This window comes from Silurus meridionalis, chromosome 1 (assembly GCF_014805685.1).
Source record: "Silurus meridionalis isolate SWU-2019-XX chromosome 1, ASM1480568v1, whole genome shotgun sequence".
Lineage (NCBI taxonomy): Eukaryota > Metazoa > Chordata > Actinopteri > Siluriformes > Siluridae > Silurus > Silurus meridionalis.
Genome location: NC_060884.1, coordinates 3,298,576 through 3,322,899, shown reverse-complemented (window position 1 = coordinate 3,322,899; position 24,324 = coordinate 3,298,576). Strand labels below are relative to the sequence as shown.

Below are 24,324 nucleotides of genomic sequence, written 5' to 3'. Positions count from 1 at the left end.
ATGACATTTTTCCTTCGTTTGAACTCAGAGACCCAAACCTGTTCCAGCATGATAATTGTCCATACAGTGCATCTGCTGGCTTGTAATCTAAACTTTGTATGACTAGTGAATTTGCTGCCTAACCTTTAATTCCTCCTCTGTGTCTCGTATCACTCAGGGGCAATCTTAGGCCGGTCGGAAACCCGGGAGTGCATGTTCTACAACTCCAACTGGGAGAAAGACCGGACGAACCGCAGCGGCATCGAGCCGTGCAGCGGGGAGAAAGACAAGCGCAGACACTGCTTCTCCACGTGGAAGAACAGCTCGGGAACCATCGAGCTCGTCAAACAGGGCTGCTGGCTTGACGACGTCAACTGCTACGACAGGTACATACACCATAGCCGTTTACAACAATCTACAGTGCAGTGTTTCACTCAGGACGGCGTAAGTATTCGGTCCATGAGGCACTAGATAATACATTAATACCTTGAAGTCAGGCTTTAATGTTATAAGTATAAAAATGGATGCTGGCGTGGCGGTAATACATGCAGTAGTAAGTGTCCTATTACTGCGTCGTTCATCTCGTGGGTCAGTCCAGATATAATTTCTATTGTTAATATTATTTATAATAATAATAATATTAATCTTAAAATATGAAATGAGAGCATATTATATGCATTATTACATAATTAAATATATATTTTTCTTGTTATTTTTCCATAATTTTTACAATGTTGTGGATATATATTTTTTTGTTTGTTTACAAAGCACCTGATTTATGAATACACATTTTTATTTGTACATGCATTTTATTTATTTTTATTTTTTTGTACACATTTAAAAAATATATATAATGAAAAAGCGTCTTCACGAAAAAGGTTTTCTGACTCATATATAGTAGCATAGAAACGATTTTAGAATTAAATGAATTATACATTTCACAAAAGTGTAGCTGTAATACACACACAGTGTAGCTGTAATACACACACAGTGTGGCTGTAATACACACACAGTGTAGCTGTAATACACACAGTGTAGCTGTAATATACACACAGTGTAGCTGTAATATAAACAAACACAGTGTAGCTGTAATATACACACACAGTATAGCTGTAATATACACACAGTATAGCTGTAATATACACACAGTGTAGCTGTAATACACACAGTGTAGCTGTAATATACACACAGTGTAGCTGTAATATACACACACAGTATAGCTGTAATACACACACACAGTGTAGCTGTAATACACACACACACACAGTGTAGCTGTAATATACACACACACAGTGTAGCTGTAATACACACACACAAAGTGTAGCTGTAATACACACACACAAAGTGTAGCTGTAATACACACACACAGTGTAGCTGTAATACACACACACACACACACACAGTGTAGCTGTAATACACACACACACACAGTGTAGCTGTAATACACACACAGTGTAGCTGTAATACACACACACAGTATAGCTGTAATATACACAGTGTAGCTGTAATATATGCACACAAAAGTGTAGCTGTAATACACAGTGTGTGGCTGTAATATACACACAGTAGATCTGTAATACACACACACACAGAGTGTAGCTGTAATTTACACACACAGTGTAACTGTAATACACACACACACACAGTAGATCTGTAATACACACACACACAGTGTAGCTGTAATATACACACACACACACACACACAGTAGATCTGTACACACACACAGTGTAGCTGTAATACACACACAGTGTAGCTGTAATACACACACACAGTGTAGCTGTAATACACACACAGTGTAGCTGTAATACACACACACACAGTGTAGCTGTAATACACACACAAAAGTGTAGCTGTAATACACAGTGTGTGGCTGTAATATACACACACAGTGTAGCTGTAATACACACACAAAAGTGTAGCTGTAATACACAGTGTGTGGCTGTAATATACACACAGTAGATCTGTAATACACACACACACAGTGTAGCTGAAATACACACACAGTGTAACTGTAATACACACACACACAGTGGATCTGTAATACACACACACACAGTGTAGCTGTAATATACACACACACACACACACACACACACACAGTGTAGCTGTAATATACACACACACAGTGTAGCTGTAATATACACACACACAGTGTAGCTGTAATACACACACACAGTGTAGCTGTAATACACACACAGTGTAGCTGTAATACACACACACAGTGTAGCTGTAATACACACACACACAGTGTAGCTGTAATACACACACAAAAGTGTAGCTGTAATACACAGTGTGTGGCTGTAATATACACACACAGTGTAGCTGTAATACACACACAAAAGTGTAGCTGTAATACACAGTGTGTGGCTGTAATATACACACAGTAGATCTGTAATACACACACACACAGTGTAGCTGAAATACACACACAGTGTAACTGTAATACACACACACACAGTGGATCTGTAATACACACACACACAGTGTAGCTGTAATATACACACACACACACACACACACACACACACACACAGTGTAGCTGTAATATACACACACACAGTGTAGCTGTAATATACACACACACAGTGTAGCTGTAATATACACACACTCAGTATAGCTGTAATATACACACACAGTGTAGCTGTAATATACACACACAGTGTAGCTGTAATATACACACACTCAGTATAGCTGTAATATACACACACAGTGTAGCTGTAATATACACACACAGTGTAGCTGTAATATACACACTCAGTGTAGCTGTAATATACACACACAGTGTAGCTGTAATATACACACAGTGTAGCTGTAATACACACACAGTGTAGCTGTAATATACACACTCAGTGTAGCTGTAATATACACACACAGTGTAGCTGTAATATACACACACAGTGTAGCTGTAATATACACACACAGTGTAGCTGTAATATACACACACAGTGTAGCTGTAATATACACACTCAGTGTAGCTGTAATATACACACACAGTGTAGCTGTAATATACACACACAGTGTAGCTGTAATATACACACACAGTGTAGCTGTAATATACACACACAGTGTAGCTGTAATATACACACACAGTGTAGCTGTAATATACACACACAGTGTAGCTGTAATATACACACACAGTGTAGCTGTAATATACACACACAGTGTAGCTGTAATATACACACTCAGTGTAGCTGTAATATACACACACAGTGTAGCTGTAATAGACACACACATAGTGTAGCTGTAATAGACACACACATAGTGTAGCTGTAATATACACACATAGTGTAGCTGTAATATACACACATAGTGTAGCTGTAATATACACACACAGTGTAGCTGTAATATACACACACTCAGTATAGCTGTAATATACACACACAGTGTAGCTGTAATATACACACAGTGTAGCTGTAATATACACACACAGTGTAGCTGTAATATACACACACTCAGTGTAGCTGTAATATACACACACAGTGTAGCTGTAATATACACACACAGTGTAGCTGTAATATACACACACAGTGTAGCTGTAATATACACACATAGTGTAGCTGTAATATACACACACATAGTGTAGCTGTAATATACACACACAGCGTAGCTGTAATATACACACACAGTGTAGCTGTAATATACACACACAGTGTAGCTGTAATATACACACACTCAGTGTAGCTGTAATATACACACACAGTGTAGCTGTAATATACACACAGTGTAGCTGTAATATACACACATAGTGTGGCTGTAATATACACACATGGTGTAGCTGTAATATACACACACAGCGTGGCTGTAATATACACACAGTGTAGCTGTAATATACACACAGTGTAGCTGTAATATACACACACAGTGTAGCTGTAATATACACACACATAGTGTAGCTGTAATATACACACATAGTGTAGCTGTAATATACACACACAGCGTAGCTGTAATATACACACACAGCGTAGCTGTAATATACACACACAGTGTAGGCTGTAATATACACACACTCAGTATAGCTGTAATACACACACAGTGTAGCTGTAATATACACACTCAGTATAGCTGTAATATACACACACAGTGTAGCTGTAATATACACACAGTGTAGCTGTAATATACACACACTCAGTATAGCTGTAATATACACACACACACAGTGTAGCTGTAATATACACACTCAGTATAGCTGTAATATACACACACTCAGTATAGCTGTAATAGACACACACAGTGTGGCTGTAATATACACACACAGTGTAGCTGTAATATACACACACAGTGTGGCTGTAATATACACACACTCAGTATAGCTGTAATATACACACACAGTGTAGCTGTAATATACACACACAGTGTAGCTGTAATATACACACACAGTGTAGCTGTAATATACACACACAGTGTAGCTGTAATATACACACACAGTGTAGCTGTAATATACACACACAGTGTAGCTGTAATATACACACATAGTGTAGCTGTAATATACACACACAGTAGCTGTAATATACACACAGCGTGGCTGTAATATACACACAGCGTAGCTGTAATATACACACACACAGCGTGGCTGTAATATACACACACAGTGTAGCTGTAATATACACACTCAGTATAGCTGTAATATACACACACACAGTGTAGCTGTAATATACACACTCAGTATAGCTGTAATATACACACACTCAGTATAGCTGTAATAGACACACACAGTGTAGCTGTAATATACACACACAGTGTAGCTGTAATATACACACACAGTGTAGCTGTAATATACACACACTCAGTGTAGCTGTAATATACACACACAGTGTAGCTGTAATATACACACACAGTGTGGCTGTAATATACACACACAGTGTAGCTGTATATACACACACATAGTGTAGCTGTAATATACACACATAGTGTAGCTGTAATATACACACACAGCGTGGCTGTAATATACACACACAGCGTGGCTGTAATACACACACAGTGTAGCTGTAATATACACACACTCAGTATAGCTGTAATATACACACACAGTGTAGCTGTAATATACACACTCAGTATAGCTGTAATATACACACACAGTGTAGCTGTAATACACACACAGTGTAGCTGTAATATACACACACTCAGTATAGCTGTAATACACACACACACAGTGTAGCTGTAATATACACACTCAGTATAGCTGTAATATACACACACTCAGTATAGCTGTAATAGACACACACAGTGTAGCTGTAATATACACACACAGTGTAGCTGTAATATACACACACAGTGTAGCTGTAATATACACACACTCAGTATAGCTGTAATATACACACACAGTGTAGCTGTAATATACACACACAGTGTAGCTGTAATATACACACACAGTGTAGCTGTAATACACACACAGTGTGGCTGTAATATACACACACAGTGTAGCTGTAATATACACACACAGTGTAGCTGTAATATACACACATAGTGTAGCTGTAATATACACACACATAGTGTAGCTGTAATATACACACACAGCGTAGCTGTAATATACACACACAGCGTAGCTGTAATATACACACACAGCGTAGCTGTAATATACACACACAGTGTAGCTGTAATATACACACACTCAGTATAGCTGTAATATACACACACACAGTGTAGCTGTAATATACACACTCAGTATAGCTGTAATATACACACACAGTGTAGCTGTAATATACACACACAGTGTAGCTGTAATATACACACACTCAGCTTGTCTGTATTCTAAATGTAAAGGTAATTTAACAGTCCTGAATCTTCCTGGAAACCTCACAGCGTCTGTTTTTTTTTATCCCATCGTTAAATACACATTGCTGAGGTTGGGTGTGTTTTATAACTCAAGTGTGTGCAGTGTTACACCTCATCATCTCTTCACTGATCGCTTAACAAATGCAAAACACATCCTGAGAAAGAGAGAGAGAGAGAGAGAGAGAGAGAGAGAGAGAGAGAGAGAATGTATGTAGGGTTCATGTATCGAAAGATCCTGGACTGTGTGTGTGTGTGTGTGTGTGTGTTCATGTAGAAACAGTTCTTTCTTCTTTTCTCATCTCAACACTTGAGAACTTGGTAATGGGTAAATTGCCAGGAAAACAAACACTTTTCTTTGTTGTGTGTGTGTGCATGTGTGCGTGTGTGTGTGTGTGTGTGTGCACGTGTTTGCAGTAGTGAGTGTGTGGAGAGGAAGGACAGCCCAGAAGTGTTTTTCTGCTGCTGTGAGGGCAACATGTGTAACGAGAAGATTTACTACAGCCCAGAATCCCAAGCTGTACAGAGTGAGTAATGTGCACACACACACACACACACACACACACACACATATATATATATATATATATATATATATATATATATATATATATATATATATATATATATATGTGTGTGTGAATACATACACAAAAATTCCATCTACTGTAACATAGAAGTGAACAGATAATAAATACATGGGATTGTGATCTCATTGGTCGGCAACATAATGGATTGACTTGATTGATTGATTGATTGATTGATTGATTGATTGAACAACCAAACCATCATCATATGTGACTTTAGGGGTATACAGAATACAGATACAGGATATGCAAAGAAAGAATTTTACTGTGCTGTAAAGTACATGTGACAAGTAAAAAGCACCTTTACTATGGCTATGCCATTACAGCAGTGATCAGTAGTGTATTAAAACGCTCGAGTGGCAGCAAATTTGAACGGGCTATCAATGATATATTTTCTGAATTCATAGAAATAGTTAGGTCCATGCTAGTTTGAGTAGCAAGAAATGTGGGACGAGGGGGAAAGCTAGTTGCCCTGTCCACTATTAAATGTCAAGGATTGCAGATTTTTCTCTCAGCATGTCAGGATTAGGTTACTTGCTTTTTCAGTCATGGACAATAACACGGATCGCTTTTTGCACTGTCTGTGCACTAAAATGTACAAGATGCAATTGGGGGAAAAAAACGAATATCGAACAAACAGTACAAAGGAACGAAGTGTGAAAAAAAGCCACAGCAACAGGCACAACACAATACAGAGCTTATGTTGAATGACAAAAGCCACATGAGGAAGAACAAAAGCCAAGCCGATTTTATCAGATTGTAAACTGTCCTAAGCGGCAGCTTGTAAATGTAGCAGCGGCCTGCGTTTCTGCCGATTTGAGAGCTGAGACATTATGTAATCAATTGCTGTACTCAGAGGGCTCAACCCCAGCAGGGCAATTACATTAAAGTGAGTGTGTAAGCCTCTCCCGAACACACAGCGTAATCATAACAAGCAGAACAGCTCGCAACCTTTTGTTTAACATTCACCTCCTGCTTCAAGTACATATCCTTCAGCCGGTCCTCCCGCCACTAGACGCAGCACAAAGATGCACCATATGGATAAAATATATGTGGTTCTTCCACAAAAATTACCCAAGCCTGTTCCATCATGATAATACCCCTGTGCATAATGCCAGCTCCATGAAGATATCTTTCACATGGTTTGGAATGGAAGATCTCCTGCTATAGAGCTCCAACCCTGTTGAACACCTTTGGGATGAATGCGAATGCTGACTGCACCCCAGACCTCCTCACCCTTACCTACATCAGTACCTGAGTTTACTAACCCCCTTGTGGCTGATTTAATCTCCACAAATCTCCAAAAGCACACACTTCAAAATCTAGTGGAACATCTTCCCAGAAGAGTGGAGGCTATTTGTAGGAGTTGGGGTTGAGTGTCCACAAACATTTGACCAATCTGTGCTTTTTGCTTATCGTTCTGAGCAGCAAATTACATTAAATTCAGAGCAAAATATTTGCATTGCCTATGCAGCTCCTGTTCATCATATCGCTTTAAATAATTCTCAGAACCCCTTTTTACTATCCGTGTCATGGCATTTATATATTTTGAATTAAAGACGGCAACAAAAACAACTTCCGTGCGACGATGCAAACTTTACATTTGCTATGTAGAGCTATTGGGACTCAGGTAAAGGGTTCACAGAGTCAAGAACAAAAAAAAAAGCTTTCACACACTGGAGCTGGAGCTCCAAGCTGGAGATTGGAAACCATTAGCAACAGCGAAAAGAAGCAGGGAAACACAAAGGCATGGCGTCAAAAAAGGTGAAAGAAAAATGAGCATGAGGATTGAAAAAGTTTGTAGGAATAATGGAGGGACCTCTGTAAAACCTTCACATGAATGCAATGTTTTGTCGGATTTCGTCATATCCACGTAACGGCAGGCTCCTTTGTGCGCTCCACTTAATGACACGCAGCAGGTCTGGCTCTTATAAGTGTTCGAGCAGACCGATTGGGAAACAGTTCACAAAAAAGACATTCAAAGCTCTTCATCTGTGGGGGAGATAATGGACAGGGTCGCGTTTTATATTTTGGATCCTGTAGCTTTCAGCTTTGTGCTACGAGACGAGTGTTTGTGCTGTCAGTCGAGCTGCTTCTTTCATTTTCTTTTTTTTCATTTCATGGTTGGTCAGAAGATGTTGGATTCATTGTGTGTAAAAGCAGCTTTGCTACCTGTACCTGTGCTACCTGTAATTCAGATCCTAGAGTGCTCTTGTAATTAGGGTTGCAAAGGGAAACGTCATCTGGGGAATTTTGCAAATACTTCAAGTTGGTAACTTACCGGTAAAAGAATACATCGTGAATTATTTAATTTATTTATATAATTTTTTGGGGGAGGAAGTGCAGATTCAGGATCCGCCTCCATTAGTATCGTAATTGGGTTCATTAGGAGCTAAACGGATAGAACAGCTCTTAGATCAGCACTCGTATTCTCAGGGCTCAACCCCAGGAGGGCAATTACATTAAAGAGAGTGTTTAAGTCTTCTTATTTAACAGGCAGAGATATGGCCCACAGCAGGTGCAGCGTTAGCTAACCCAATACGCTACACTGTGCAGCGGGTGCACTGTGCCACATCTGGCATGTGGGAAATATTTCTTGTGGGGGTTTTTTTCTTTCTTTGGTTTTGGAAAGTGTGAAGTGGGGATTTGCAGAGCTTCGCTCTCTCTCTCTCTCTCTCTCTCTCTCTCTCTCTCTCTCTCTCTCTCTCTCTCTTTGTGACCTTCTGTCTATTCACACACACAGAATAAGAAAGCGCTGCGAGAGCTCAGGATCTGTTTTAATACTCGCACTCCGTATTCGCAGCAGCGATTTTTCACTTTTTTTTGGCATGTTGGTTTCCCTCGAGATTATTTTGGCAGCACAAACCGCATCTCTATCTAGAGAACGTACGCAGATCCCATCCATTGTACAACAAATCCCAGTTGGAGAGGATTTCAAACGTAATTGAGAAGAACAACGTAGATTCACGGTTGACTCCAAAGAACAAATGGAAGAGGGCGAATTTCCTCACTCACCATTTTCTAGCGCCATTCATCATCGTATTAATGACAAACCCAATATAGTCAAGGTTTATTTCTATGGCGCTTTTCACAATAGACATTGTCTCAATATAGAAGTCCTCCCTGCTTCAATAAACTGGTATTGTTCTATACCAACTTGTCTCTATGGTAACTAAAGTATTCAGACACTTGACTTTTCCAGCCATTTGTGGTTCTTCCCCAAACAAAATTAAAGGCATGCATTTGTAAAGGATATATTTGGATAGCACTGAATTTTCCCAAGGAGACCCAAAACCCGTTCCAGCATGACGATACTCCTGTTCACAAAGCCAACTCCATGACGTGGTTATATGATTTACAACTCAAATAAACATTCAGTTGCCTGGAAAGACGTAGATGGATCATTTACCTCCAAAACTATTTGGTTTTTGGTTTTCACACACTAAATAGACAATGGTATTGGGACACCTGACTTTTCCAGCCATATGTTCTTCTACTCCACACTGTTCCCCACATCACCATAGTTTGTTTTAATGTAGAATTAGATTTTCCCTTCACTTGAACTAGGAGACCCAAACCTGTTCCTGCATTACAATGCACCTGTACACAAAGCCAACTCAATGACAATAAGTTTTACATGGATTGGAGTGGAAGATCTCCTGCTATAAAGCTCTGACCTCAACCCTAGTAAAGATCTTTGGGATTATTTAAACGCTGATGCACCCCAGGCCTCCTCACCCTCACCACACCTCACCTCACCTATCTGAATTTTCTAACAGCCATTTGGCTGAATAAGCACAAATCTCCACAAGAACACACAGTGGAAAATCTTCCCAGAAGAATGGAAGTTATTGTAGGAGCAAACGGGGATCAAATGTAAAATAAGAGGTTGAAAAAGCACATTCCAATCCTATGGTCTGGTGTCCACAAACTTTTGTTCATATAGTGTAGCTAGAGAATGTATGCACAAATCACAGGTCATGACTAATACCTCGTAGTTGCTTTGCTTCTTATTTACATAATTTTAAACTCTTTGGTGGTATATACAGTATACAAAATATAGTATAAACATTATATAAAATACAGTATATAAAATAAATCATGAGTCAGCTTTGAAAGTCAATATGTAATACATTTGGGGTCTATGAAAAATACCATTTATGATTTGGAGAGTAGACCCAGGAATTAATTCGCACCAATCAGTCGCTTTAGATCGCTTGAGAAAATCACAAGTCAATAAACAAGGCTTTTACAAGTGCTGAAGAAAACAGGAGGTAGAACCCACGGAGCTCCCATTGTTACTAATGATTTCTGTTTGCGTCCTGCAGCTACGTCGAATCCTCTGACGCCAAAACCCGAGCTGCTCAACACTCTGCTCTACTCTCTGGTGCCAATCATGGGCATTGCTGCCATCCTGCTCTTCTCCTTCTGGATGTACCACCACCACAAGCTGGCGTACCCACCTGTGCTTGTCCCCACACAGGTAAGAATGAACCTGCGGAGGTTATCAACAGAGAGGCGCATGTGGTGTTGAACTTCACTGATACCGAGACACCTGTAGCAACATGTTTCAGACCGCTGCGGTCGTGACATAAGTATTGGCACCAGTTACACAAGCTAAACCTTTAGATTTCAAAGTGTGGAATTCTTTTACGTGGAGTCGTAGTTTCTATTACCGTCTCTCTCTCTCTCTCTCTCTTTCTCTCTCTCTTTCTCTCTCTATCTCTTTTTCCCTCTCAGTGTCTGTCATTTTTCTTTCAAGTTTTATTTATGTATCTCTCACTTTCAGAGGGATTAAGAGCATTTTTACTGCTGAAGTGCAATAAAATAAACATAGCAATCACCCACAAATATGTGATTGACAGCTAAATTCAAAGAAAGTTTACTGAACCATTATAACGAATGAAACTGAATTGCTCACCCCCACATTTAGAACGTCTCTCTGAACAATGGCAGGCATATTTTTCAATCTTTAATTTAAATATATGTTTAACTCATATCACATCTGTTTGTAATAATATAGGGTGGCTTTCGAACTAAAAATTCCCTTCGTTATCAATAGAGATCGATAGTTGATTGCTGGATCTAACGGCTTTCTGCAAAAATCCACACCAATAGTTTTTCCGGCTTCCAGACCGCTGTCATTACAAGAGCGGCCTCTAGAGGTGAATCACTGACACCACATGCTTTTTTGTATTTACATGCAAGACAGCACGCTGCAGAGAGAGCGTTATATTTATTATTAATAATTTATTAATTATATAATTTTATTTCTTAATTCTCTTGAAAAGCAATTTGTCTGGACAGTGCATAACAAAATAATCAACTAATCTAGCATTAGGAGGCATCATAAATACATTATAAATCATAAAATCTTAATAAAATCTGGTAAACACTTCGCCTCGTGTCATTTTCAGTTACACACCGATGCCCTCTTTTAAAAAAAAAAGGGAAGATTATGTGGTTTCTCAGACGAAAGATTGTGGACCGCTACTGTAGCAGGACTCTGGTCCTGTGAGCTGCTTGGAGCTACATAACATACTTGTCCATAAATTTGTGTTTGAGTTAATAAACTGCGTCATGCGACCCAGCGAACTACACACGGGTTTCTGTTTCATCGATCGGCTCAGTTCGGTGTGATGAAATGCTTTCCTGGGTCACAATGTAGATCACGGTCCACCCTGGAAGATTAAGACCTGCTGTAGTGAGAGAAGTTTTTCAGTTTTATCAACCATGTGGTCCTGGAAGCATCAGCTTTAACGCATTAATGTACAGTGTCTCTCTTTCTCAGCCTCCACCATTCCGTTTTCTGTATTTGTGCAATTGATTGTTGCTCATGTTTGTCTTTATTGCATTCATCACATCAAGTACGGTTTCATTCTTTCATACACCTTTTCATCTGTAATCTTTTCCTCTCCTCACCGAATGCAGTAATTTCATTCTTTTGCCTTTTCTTCTCTTTTTGCTAGCACGCCTTTCATATAATGATAGAGGTAAGATGAGTTTAAATTCAATTAAATCTAATTAAATTAATGAATCCATTGATTTTATCTTTTTTTTTTTATGTTGGATCATGAAAGTTGCCTCTCAGTTATCCCTGTTCATCCCCGTTCATATTTCCTTTCCTCTTTATTCGACTCAGAACTCCGTTTGCATGTGTACGTGTGCAGAACTCTAATTTCAGTACGGCAGCATTTCTGTGTGTAATTTCAGTTGCATGTTCTGGATGTCGATGCCGATTTTTCTTTCACGCACGCAGTAAACGTATCGATTGTGCGACAATTTAGCAAATGGAGGAAAATTTAACATGTTTTGTGTCCATATATTTTCGTCGCCAAAGGATGAATTGATTGACAGGTGAAAGTTCCTTGTGCAGAAAGCAGTTATCCAGTTAAATGCGTTAAAAAAGGAGATAAATGCTTGTATGATAAAGGTAGTACATTGTGTCTGTGTATGTAGTCATGGCGTGCCAGCTCAGAGTTGGGAAAAGAAGACCTTGGAGCGTTCTACTTCATTTCAGTTTCTTTATTTCATCAATAATCGCTTTTCAGCGCACATCGTTCACAAACTAAAATCGCAAACGCTAAACCGTTTACAACCTGCTAGGTTCAAGGCAGGTTGTTTTGTTTCTGTAGTTTCATAACGCTCTTCTTCTCTTTCTCTCTTTCTGTTTTTCTTTGACTCATTCGGAAAGTACAAACAGAACACACATAAGTAAACTTGCCATGTAGATAGATGGATGGATGGATGGATGGATGGATGGATGGATGGATGGATGGATGGATGGATGGATGGATGGATGGATGGATGGATGGATGGATGGATGGATGGATAGATGGATAGATAGATAGATAGATAGATAGATTAGACTAGATTAGATTAGATTAGATTAGATTAGATCTTTGGAGCACTTTTGATAGATTCTGACCACTGCAGACCACCACAAGAGCTGCAGCTTTGGAGACGCTCTGACCCAGTCGTCTAGACATCACAATTTGTCAAACTCGCTCAAATTTTTACGCTCACCCATTTTTCCTGCTTCTTACATCAACTGTGAGGACAAAATGTTCACTTGCTGTCTAATAAATAAATCCACCCAATAACAGGAGCCATGACGAAGAGATAATCAGTGTTCTTCACTTCACCGTTCATAATGTTATAATGTCATAATATTATGCCTAAACGGTGTAAACAAACAAAAGTTTTTTGTCCCCGGTCACATCCAGCACTCTGCCACACCCCCTTTGCCTCCCTCACCATTGGCTAGTGTTGCTCTGACTCACAGGAGAGAGAAAGAGCAAAAGAATGCCCCTCCCACCCAAAAAGCGCAGGTTACGAATTCATCTGTCGCTCCTCCAGGTAGAGAACGTTTAACGATTATGGTGAGACTGCTGTCTTATACAAGCATTAAATTCTCATCAAAGGCCTTGGGGTTTTAATATTCTTTTGGGAGCCTTCGAGCGTGCTTCTAAAATGAATTTTCGGCGATGGTGGAGATCGAATCATGTTCACCTCCCCTGTCAGCTTTCGTTGCCTCTTTAATTATTGAGAGGCAAAGAGAAAAATCTAAACGTAAGCATCTCGCTGTATGCGTGCGTGTTCTTGTGTACGTGTGTGTTTATATACCACATGACCCTGGTCAATGTCACAGCAAAACTCGCTGCAAATTCTCTTTCGTTTTCTTTCTCACAGCGCACTCCAAGAACAACTCTGTTAACCTTACGATGGCGGTGTTGCACAATAACGCTTCCGTGATCCATAAGATGCACGACTTCACCACGCTTTAAGGCAAAACCATGCGCAGTTGTGCCACATCTCGTTTAAGAATTAAAGAAAGGACTTACGTATTTATGTTATGTTATTATGTTCTCTGGAAGCTGAGAGCAAATGAATGAAATAACGGTTGCAGAAATGATCCTGTTTATATATGTATCTCTATCTGTATGTAAAGGATGAAGAACGTGGAAAGGTGTACATTGATGGAAAAAGCGCAGGTTGATGATTAAACCCTGCATGTACTTGTTTGGCAGAGTTGCGGGTTTAGTAAATGATAAATGCGGATTGTTTGCAGGATCCTGGGTTGACTCCGCCCTCTCCGCTCCTGGGACAAAAGCCGTTGCAGTTGCTGGAGGTCAAAGCCAGGGGGCGCTTTGGCTGCGTGTGGAAGGCACAGCTGCTTAACGACCATGTGGCTGTAAAGATCTTCCCCATTCAGGTAAGTGTGTGTAAATGTGTGTTAATGTAAGTGAGTGAATAAATGTTAAAATTCCTTTGGGATATAAAGTGTGTGTGTGTGTGTTGTGTGACAGAATAAGCAGTCCTGGCAGAATGAGTATGAAATATTTAATTTGTGCGGGATGAAACACGAGAACATCCTCAACTTCATCGGAGCTGAGAAGAGAGGAAACGGCATGGACATCGAGCTTTGGCTTATTACAGCCTACCATGAGAGGGTACACACACACACACACACACACACACACACACACACACACACACACACACATCCCTCTGTGTGTACACGTTGGTCTGCTGTGATGGATTTAGTTCAGACCGTATATGAAAGACAATCATTCACAGGATTGATTTACGAGGAACACAAAAGAAAGTGCCCAGGAAACAGTATGCTCAGAAATGTGAAGTCAGGACCATATTCTCTCATTCACTCAAAGCTCACACTGCCCCCTGCTGACGGAATATCAGCGATGATCTCTGATGCGCTGTCGATCTAAATCCACCGTATATCGGCTTTATCTTTTATGATCGTAAAAGGTGAATGCAGTTTTTTCAGAAAATGAGTTTTTATCATGCTTTGTGTGATGCCATCGTGTCTCTCAATTCAAAATCATATCAACTGGAGGTCAACCGATGGATTTTACCGATACTGATAGCAGGTTGGATCGTATTTGCCGATTACCGATTAATCAACCGATTGTCATTAAAATGGATACTGAATAGAAAAACAAACATAACACTCCATGTAAAATAGTACTAAATGTAATTAGAAAAAAACATTAAAAATCCTCAAGTATGGAAATGTGCTAAACTAAATATCAGTGAATCCTCTAGAGGGCGCTGTTGTCACGATAGCAGATCTGAAGCCGGAAAAAACTATCGGTATGGATCTTTGCGGATAGCTGATAGTTCCAGCAATCAACTATCAGAGCAAAACCGATTAATCAGTCGACCTCTAATATCAAAAGAGGAACCCAGCAGTCTTATTATTTTTTGGTAAAAGGTTCAGCGAGGGTTTAACGTGGAAATGAGCTGTTAGGACTCGAATAACACGATAACAGAAGGTGTGTGATCGCCAGGACACATTTTAAAGTTTAACTGTGTCTATAGTGGAGTCAAGTCACAAAAGCAGCTCAGGTTTCCACTTCATTTCATGCCTCCTGAGACGAACCAATCTCCTTATCACCAGTGCAATCCTTATCATTGCATCTAAACACCATGCCGGTAGAGATAGTTAACCATTGCTAGCACTTTGTGTGTGTGTGTGTGTGCGTGCGCGCGTGTGTGTGTATTTTGGACCAGAACCAGCAATTTAGCATTTTTTTTTTCCATACTGTTAAAAATAAATGTTTAAATGAACATGATGCATTCTTTATTATTTAACACAATGTCTGTGTGTATGTGTGTGTGTGTGTGTGTGTGTGTGTGTGTGATCAGGGCTCGCTGACTGATTACCTGAAGGCTAACGTGGTGTCGTGGAATGAGCTGTGTCACATAGCTCAGACTTTTGCGCGAGGTTTGGCCTACCTGCACGAGGACATCCCGGGCCTGAAGGACGGCCACAAACCCGTCGTCTCACACAGGTACACGGCCTCAACACGCATGTGCACACACACACACACACACACATATACACACACACACACACACATACACACACATGGATTCCACTTATTGTGTTCTTTTCTGTAGTCTTTCAGTCTTTCCATGTAATTTAATTTCTTTTTCCATCGCTATCTCTCTTTCTTTTTCTCTGTCCTTTAGGGATATAAAGAGTAAGAACATACTGTTGAAGAACAATCTCACGGTTTGCATTGCTGATTTTGGCCTCGCTCTGAAGTTTGAAGCGGGAAAATCTGCAGGTGATACACACGGCCAGGTGAGCGCTGATCTCTCTGCTGATCAGGGGTAATTTAACATTTCATACCGAACATCCTGGAATTTGTGCAAAACCTACATTTTTATTTTTTAAGAAAATGCCTGCTTTGTTGAATAATATATAAAATATATTTTACAAAATTGTATTAAAAATGAAATATATAATGAATTAAATTGATTTTATAGGCTTTATTTTACTAATTTCAGCATATTTCACATATGTGCAAGTAGCCACAGCGATTTCTGTCTTTGGTTTCTCAATTTGGGGAAGCATTTGTTTTAATTAGAGCTACATTCCTAAAAGCTTGCTGATGTTTCCTGTGTGTGTGTGTGTGTGTGTGTGTGTGTGTGTGTGTGTGTGTGTGTGTGTATTTATAGGTGGGTACTCGCCGTTACATGGCTCCAGAGGTGTTAGAAGGAGCCATAAATTTTCAGCGAGACGCCTTCCTGAGGATTGATATGTACGCTGCGGGACTCGTGCTGTGGGAACTAGCGTCTCGCTGCACTGCGGCCGACGGTAATGCCCGTGCAAACTAAAACACACACACACACACACACACACACACACACACACACACACACACTTATATCAAAAGCCCATGTGCAGCCTAATGCTGACTCTGTATGTGAATTTCTTGCTTATCACACAGAACATGATCCCATTGACCTGCCCTTCACACCCCAACAAGCACACACACACACACACACACACACACACACTCACACACAAAGTTTGACTGACTGACTGTGTGTGTTCAGGTCCAGTAGATGAGTATGCGCTGCCGTTCGAGGAGGAGGTGGGTCAGCATCCCTCGTTAGAGGACATGCAGGAAGTCGTCGTACACAAGAAACTCAGACCCACTTTAAGAGAATACTGGCAGAAACATGCGGTAAGAACCCCAAGGGGGAAAACGATAACCATAGCAGTAGTTTTTGTAGCACACTAATGCTAGTAATAATACATAGAAACTGAAATCTGTTATCATTAAACATGTAAATAAATTTGTTTATACTGATGGAATAAGGAAATAATCAGACAATGTGATGCAGTGCGTCAGGAAGTGGTGTCACGGTTCCTACTCTCAAGCTAATCGTTTTCCTGTTACTGCACATCTAAAATTGAGATATTTCTCTCATACCTCAGTCGTTTGCCAACAGTTTAAAAAAGACACTATACACAATATGGAAAAAAAAGTATTTGGACACATGACTTTTCCCAGCCATATGTGGTTCATCCACAAACTGTTACCCCGAAAATCAGAGGAGCACAATTGTATAGGACATCTTTGGAGGTGCCTAGCATGAAATCATCTCTTCACAAAAACTAGTTCCATTACTAATGCCCTTGTGGCTGAATCGAAAAAAAATAAATAAATAATGGAACATAGGGTCTCAGAAAAGTGGATGTTATTATAACAACAAATGAGGACAAAGTGTGCAAGTCCACAAACTTTTGACCATAAAGCATGTTCAACTTTATGGAACAGTCTAAAAAACAAGTTATAAATGTAGTTCATGATTACACGCGTTATAAAGGAGAAGAACGATAAAACTGATGAGTTGCAATGGATTGGTTATGTGTTGTAGTTCCACGCTTCACCACTAGGGGGAGATTCAAAGATTACTATTTGTGATAAGTTGCCTCTGTGACATCACAGTGCCCCGATTTCGACAGAGTGCTTTAAAGGCCAGAACACTAAGCATGCAGTCATCATTCGACATCGCATAAGCTATCGAAAGGCAGCGTTGAGATAACAGCAAGAATCGCATCAAATCGAAAAATCATAGTAAAGTTTGAGTGTTCTGAATCCTGTACCTTTATTTCTGACACGCGGGGGCGACTGCAATCTCCTGATCAGCGGACACCAGATAACCTTCCTTACATTTAATCCTTCGAGCCTTATAGTAAACTTCCTTACATTCTGGTCCTTTGAGCCAGATAGTGTGCTTACCACAGAGACAGGATGTCAGAGCAACCTTCCTGCAAGAGTCTGCGCCCACGACGCAGAACCCAGCCCCCAGCCTATCTTAAAGAATATGTTGTGCAATATCCTACACAGCAAAGCACAAATAGAGACGAATCTAGTGTGGTACCCAATGAACTTAGTGATCCTCCTTCTTTAAGTTCACCTGATAATGGCTTTGACGCAGCTGCTGGAGCTATGAGTGCTCCGTATTTAGATTTTGACAGACAACTGGACAGACCGTGGTTCACCATACTGCCTTGCCAAAATGATATAGAGGAGGTGCCTTTGCTACAAGAGGATGAAGCTGAAGCTAAACCCACATACGTTTGGCACAAGTTGGAGTTTCAAGATCTGGAGAGTGAATATAGGCAACTGCATGAAGCTGAGATGGCCCTTCAGGATCAAGTCTGACATCTTATATTTGTTGTATATAGATATCATTTTAAAGCTCAATTAACAGGTAATGTAAGATCAATACATATAATCCTGATGTGTGTGTTTGTGTGTGTGTGTGGAGCAGGGTTTGGCCTCTCTGTGCGAGACCATAGAGGAGTGCTGGGATCACGAAGCCGAGGCCCGTCTCTCAGCCGGCTGCGTAGAGGAACGCATCATCGCCATGCAGCGACAGACCAACCTCATCGCCCCCGATGACCTCCTCACCGTCGTCACCATGGTGACCAACCTGGACTACCCTCCCAAAGAGTCCAGCCTATGATGGAGCACTTCATCGGGCCAATCAGACCTTGTGGGCAGTACGAGGTAGAGCTCGGTGTGCTGCAAGCAGCTCCTGCTCCGAGTGCATGTACGCACAAAGACACTCGAGCGTGTGTGAGACTGTTGAATTCTTTACAGACTCCGGGAGGGAAAGAAAAAGACATGGAAACTAATCTCACACACACACACATATAAATATTAAGGACCTTCACATGGGAGGCTCAAGAAAGGAAGTCGCCGTTTGCATCAACGTGTTCTTTTACCACAAGCGGACAACATTTTTTCTTTTTTAGAGTGAAGACTTAAAAAAAAAAAAAATGATTCAAATACATTTTGGTTTTAGTATGAAAAGGGCAACACTCATATATACTGCAATTGCTTTTTTCCCTCCTCCTGCAACTTCTTACCAATCATTATCGTAATGCCAATAAGAAAGTGCTTCTGAATGTCTAAGACTACTGCTCTCACACACACACACACACACACACACACACACACACACACACACACACACACACAGGAAACAGAAATACACAAGTGTCTCCTTGTGTTCCCATGAACAAAAATGTTAGTTTCTATGCAACATTTGATTTTGAGATTTTCATTCACTTTATGCAAATAACCGTAGGCAACAAACGAAAACGATTGGCTCGTGAATTTCCCCCGTCGGCCAATAGAGTAAGTAATTGAGTTATGTTCCTCAACTATAACACACTCACCACTGAGGTGCTCAGGTGCATCTGAACAGAATCAGGTTCATCAGGTGATTTGGCAACACACACACACACACACACACTTCCAACACACACAAAACATTTCCGCTTTTCCATATCGGCTTTATTTCTTTGTCACATTCTAATCATGTTTTGTTTTTGTTTTTTTTTGTCCCTTTTCTTTTGCCTGATTGAGGGTGCTGCTCAAGCTGTGAAGGGTAACCCGGGTGGGATCGGGGTAACTTTTGTCGTAGTCTCTTATGGTTTCAACTACAGAGTGATGGAGTCACTTTGAAATGCGTTGCTGGTTTTTAGACGGCTGACTGAGAGCTGTTTTTTTTTTTTTTTTTTGGTATACTATATTTTTATTTGATTTTTCTCTCCCAACATCTCTGTTTTTGATCTCTTTCTCTTGGTCTCACTCACTCGCAGCTCAGCTGCTCTGGTTTTCATGATACGCCTCAGGTAACCTCTCGCTACTTTCTCTCTCTACTTCTCTGCTCTGTCCATTCTGGTGCCATCGAAAACAAAAATCCGTCTCTCGTTCGATTTCATCCTCTACACATTTCATGACACTACACCTTTTTTCGTTTTTTTGCGCTTTTTCTCTCACCCACCCCCGTACGGAAACACTACATCAGTATTCAGGGATTCAGCACTATGCGTTCGTAAAACTACAGCTCTTATGCAATCATGCCAGGTGCAACAGCAACTTCTCTAACCGTAGCATTATTATTATTTTTCCCTAAAAACTTTATTTATTTTCATGCTACAGCGGGTGCCAATACTTTAAAACACATACTAAATACATATAAAAAAAACTGATCTCCAAATGATGAGAAAGATGCAGAAATAGTGACACTACAGTATCTCAACACACTGTACGGTATTGCAGAGGAAATGGGTGCTTTATTGCTATTATGTCACGTGTGTGTGTGTGTGATTTCGTAGCCTGTTTGAGGAGCAACAGGAGTGTACAGACATTATTGTGCTGTGAGCTCACAGTAAACACACGTCTGCTTCGCATCACTAGGAGACGGTGTGTGTTTGTAAGGGCGGAGTTAAGCTCGAAGTGTGTGTAACACTTTCATCTTCAGCCGAGCCTGCTGGTTTTTAATGACCGTGGCCGAGCCGCGCGAGCGAGCGTCACAGGCCTCCTGAAGCTGCACATAGCTGTAAATACAGTGTGAATGTCGTCTGTCGTAGATGACCTATATACCATCGAGTTTTATTTTCAATGGTAATCGCAAGGCAAAAAAAATATTCCTTTTGTTTTCGAGAAATAGTGAGATGTTCCAGTTTTATATATAACTAGATTTTGGGTCGTATTAATTTATGTCAAGCCCCAAAAAACGTCACTTAAAACCCTGCTGTGAATCGTTGGGGTTTCTTTTGTTTATATTATTTTGTGTTTTATATATAAATTGAAATATATTCTCAATTCGAATGAAATCGACGCTAGACAGGACGTGAGCTAATACGTTACTGTGCGTAGAACAGTAGGGCTGCACAATGTGACGGATCGGCACTTAAAGGTGAAGTTTCTGATCTTTTAAACTTTCTTACAGGGTTTTTAATTTTTTTTGCTAGCCGAAGTTTTACGTACAGGTAGTCCACAATTTACGATGAAGATGCGTTGAAAATATCGTAATTCCCGTCAAATTACAGTACTTAATTTAACAAATTAGTACATGATTTATCGATACAGAGCAATTTACAGTACCGTAATATATATAAAGTATACAGATTATACGTGTGTTGCAGCGGTGGCATGGACGACTGGCGATGTGCGATAAATTGTCATCTACGAATACAAGAATAAACTCGTAGCACTACGAGAATAAAACGCGCCGCCGTTTAGCTCCTTCACGGTCGGATTCTTTGACCGTCGTCCTCATAGTCTTTTGAGGAACTACATCATCTCTTCTAATAGCACGCAGATGTAACCATCGATACCATTCAGACTGCGCAAAAGAGAATTTAATCAATGATTGTCTGATTTTTTTATTCTGTATTCATTGTTTTCGTTTAACGTCTCGTATCGCATATACGTTGCTACGTTTACCTCTGGCGTGAAACTTCAAATATTTGTAATTTTGTCGTAAAATCGAAAAATCATACGTCGAACCATTGTAACTCAGGGACTACCTGTACAAGAGGTTATGCGGCATTACCTCATCCCCCAGCTCTGCCCACAAGCCCTGTGCGTTTCAGAGGTGCCGATATTTTTAACAGATCAGGCAATCAGGAAAATAATTTTAGCACATTTTTATTGGCTCTCAATTTGCATTAATTCATCCGGCCTCTTTTTTTTTCCCTGTGAATTGAACGACTGATGCTTTAGGCAAGAAAAAAAAGGTTCTATGTACAGGTTCAGAGCACGAAGCTAAGTCTATTCATGAAGTCTCGACTTTTCCATTGCAGTTGTAATTCACTTTCCAGCCAGCAGAGGGCTGCCCTGAGAGTAACTGCTCCTGTCCAAGCAGCCCTCTACAGACTGGAAAGTGAATTACAACTGCAATGGAAAAGTCGAGCGATCGAACGAATTGTGCAGCCCTACGCTGCAGTACACACACGTTATTTTAGGATCGTCCTCGAGATCCATCCGTGTGATCCTCCGTGTGATCCAGGCTCACGTGAGGGAGGAATCAGTAAAGAAAGCAAGAAATCTGATCCTGGGTCCGACTAGTTTGAGATCGGATTGTGAGATCTGCCATGAGATTAAGCAAGCAGTGTTTTTATTTTTAAACCCGAACGCATTACCTCTGTGACGGAGCCCGGTTCTCTCTCTCTCTCTCTCTCTCCTATTCTCTCTCTGTCGCACTGTGGAGTCTCAGCTTCTGATCTGGGAACAGGTTTGAAGGAGTGCTTGTTAAATACTGTACAGATGAAATGTATGCTCTTCCCTTCAATAAAGTGACTGCTCTGTTCGACTGGCTGTTTATGTCCTGTGTGTGTGTGTGTGTGTGTGTGTAATACATTGCTGTTAATGAGTTTTTCCTTGTTTGTTTTTTTGTCACAGTTAAATGGTTCCAATCATCAAGCAAATGTTACAGTATTACAATAATAATTGCATTTAATAAGGGTAAAAAAGGTAAAATCTACATGGCCCTTTTTGGAAAAAGTAATTGCCCCCTAAACCTAATAACTGGTTGTGTTGCCCTCGGCAGCAACAACCGCATTCAAGCGTTTACCTTCTAATCCGATTTAGGTCTGGACTTTGACCAGGCCACTGGACTTCAGAAGGTCATGAGTTCAAATCCCAGCACCACCAAACGGCCACGTGCTTGAGCATGGCCCTTAACCCTCAACTGCTTTGTATGAATAAGATCATATCTGGATAAGAGCATCTGCCAAAACTTGTGACTGTATAATTGCGTGTCTCTGGGTGGTTGTTTTTTTTTTTTTTTTTTATAAAGTGGTTCAGTTCTTTTAGAGGTGGTTGATGCATTAAGGGGTATTTGTGGACTTTATGGTGTGTGTGTGTGTGTGTGTGTGTGTGTGTTTGAAAGAAAGAGGTTGATTGAAAACAGGTTGATTGCTTTAAAGATTTGGAGCTGTGTGTGTAACATGAGACTGTTTTCCCTGTGCAGTGTCTTTTATCCCTCTGGTCAATTCTGTCTCACACACACACACACACACACACACACACACACACTTTGTCTCTCACCTTCTAGGTCTCAATCCCTGTACCTTTCTCTCTCTCCCCTTCTGTCTATATCCTCCTCTGTCTCTCACCATGTTTCTCCCATTTTATGTCTCCTTCTAGGTCTCTGTTTCTATGTCTCCATCTCTCTGTTTCTCTCTTTTTTTTCTCTCTCACTCTCCCCGTGTCCCTCCACCATCCCCCCTACCCTCAATCGCACGCCACGTTCGAGTTCAATCACCTTTGTAGAAATGTGGTGTTTGAATTTTATAAATAAAAATGATTCTACAGACGTCTTTTAAACACTCCATGGTTAAGACTTCATTAAGGTTTCTGTGGCATTCGATCAAAACGACCAAATGATGTAACCCAGTCGACCCTATAAGCTGTGTTCCTGTAGCGGAGCATCCATCACAAATGTATGCAACCTCCATGAAGATCTGCTTTACGTGTGGAGTGGAAAATCTCCTGCTATACAGCTCTGAACTCAACCTTATTGAACACCGGAACGCTGAATGGCACAAATCTCCACAACTCCAAAATCTAGTGGATCATCATCCCAATACAGCGGAGGTGAAATCGGCTGTTCAAACAGCACATGCTCAGTTGTCCACAAACTTTTGGTCGACGAAGACAGATGTAATCAAGCAGAAAACTTTCTCCATCGGGTTTATTGTCTGACGCACTTTTTCCTTTTTTGCAGCAAATGCACTTCCTCCCCTGACGCACTTTTCGGATTTCACGCGTGCACACGTGAGAAACGTCAGCGACACTGCTGAGGTGTTGAAGGCTTTTTTTAAATACCTGATTAACAGACTGTGAGCTGAGAGCAC

At 40.5% G+C, this 24,324-nt stretch overlaps 1 protein-coding gene across 2 annotated transcripts in view; it reads left to right on the top strand.

Annotated features, from left to right (window-relative positions):
• acvr2ab (activin A receptor type 2Ab) overlaps positions 1-22,778 on the top strand; it is a 43,903-nt gene extending 21,125 nt beyond the window's left edge. Inside the window, exons 2-12 of one of the 2 annotated variants that reach the window (XM_046854591.1) lie at positions 158-365; positions 6,169-6,278; positions 10,667-10,821; positions 12,308-12,331; positions 14,410-14,553; positions 14,648-14,791; positions 16,011-16,156; positions 16,338-16,452; positions 16,830-16,968; positions 17,211-17,341; positions 18,939-22,778. In XM_046854591.1, the coding sequence (XP_046710547.1) occupies positions 158-365; positions 6,169-6,278; positions 10,667-10,821; positions 12,308-12,331; positions 14,410-14,553; positions 14,648-14,791; positions 16,011-16,156; positions 16,338-16,452; positions 16,830-16,968; positions 17,211-17,341; positions 18,939-19,133 (1,511 nt within the window). In that variant the 3' untranslated portion in view covers positions 19,134-22,778. The remainder of the gene's footprint in view (positions 1-157; positions 366-6,168; positions 6,279-10,666; positions 10,822-12,307; positions 12,332-14,409; positions 14,554-14,647; positions 14,792-16,010; positions 16,157-16,337; positions 16,453-16,829; positions 16,969-17,210; positions 17,342-18,938) is intronic. The other variant, XM_046854597.1, reaches the window with a different exon arrangement.
• The last annotated feature ends 1,546 nt before the right edge of the window (positions 22,779-24,324 follow it).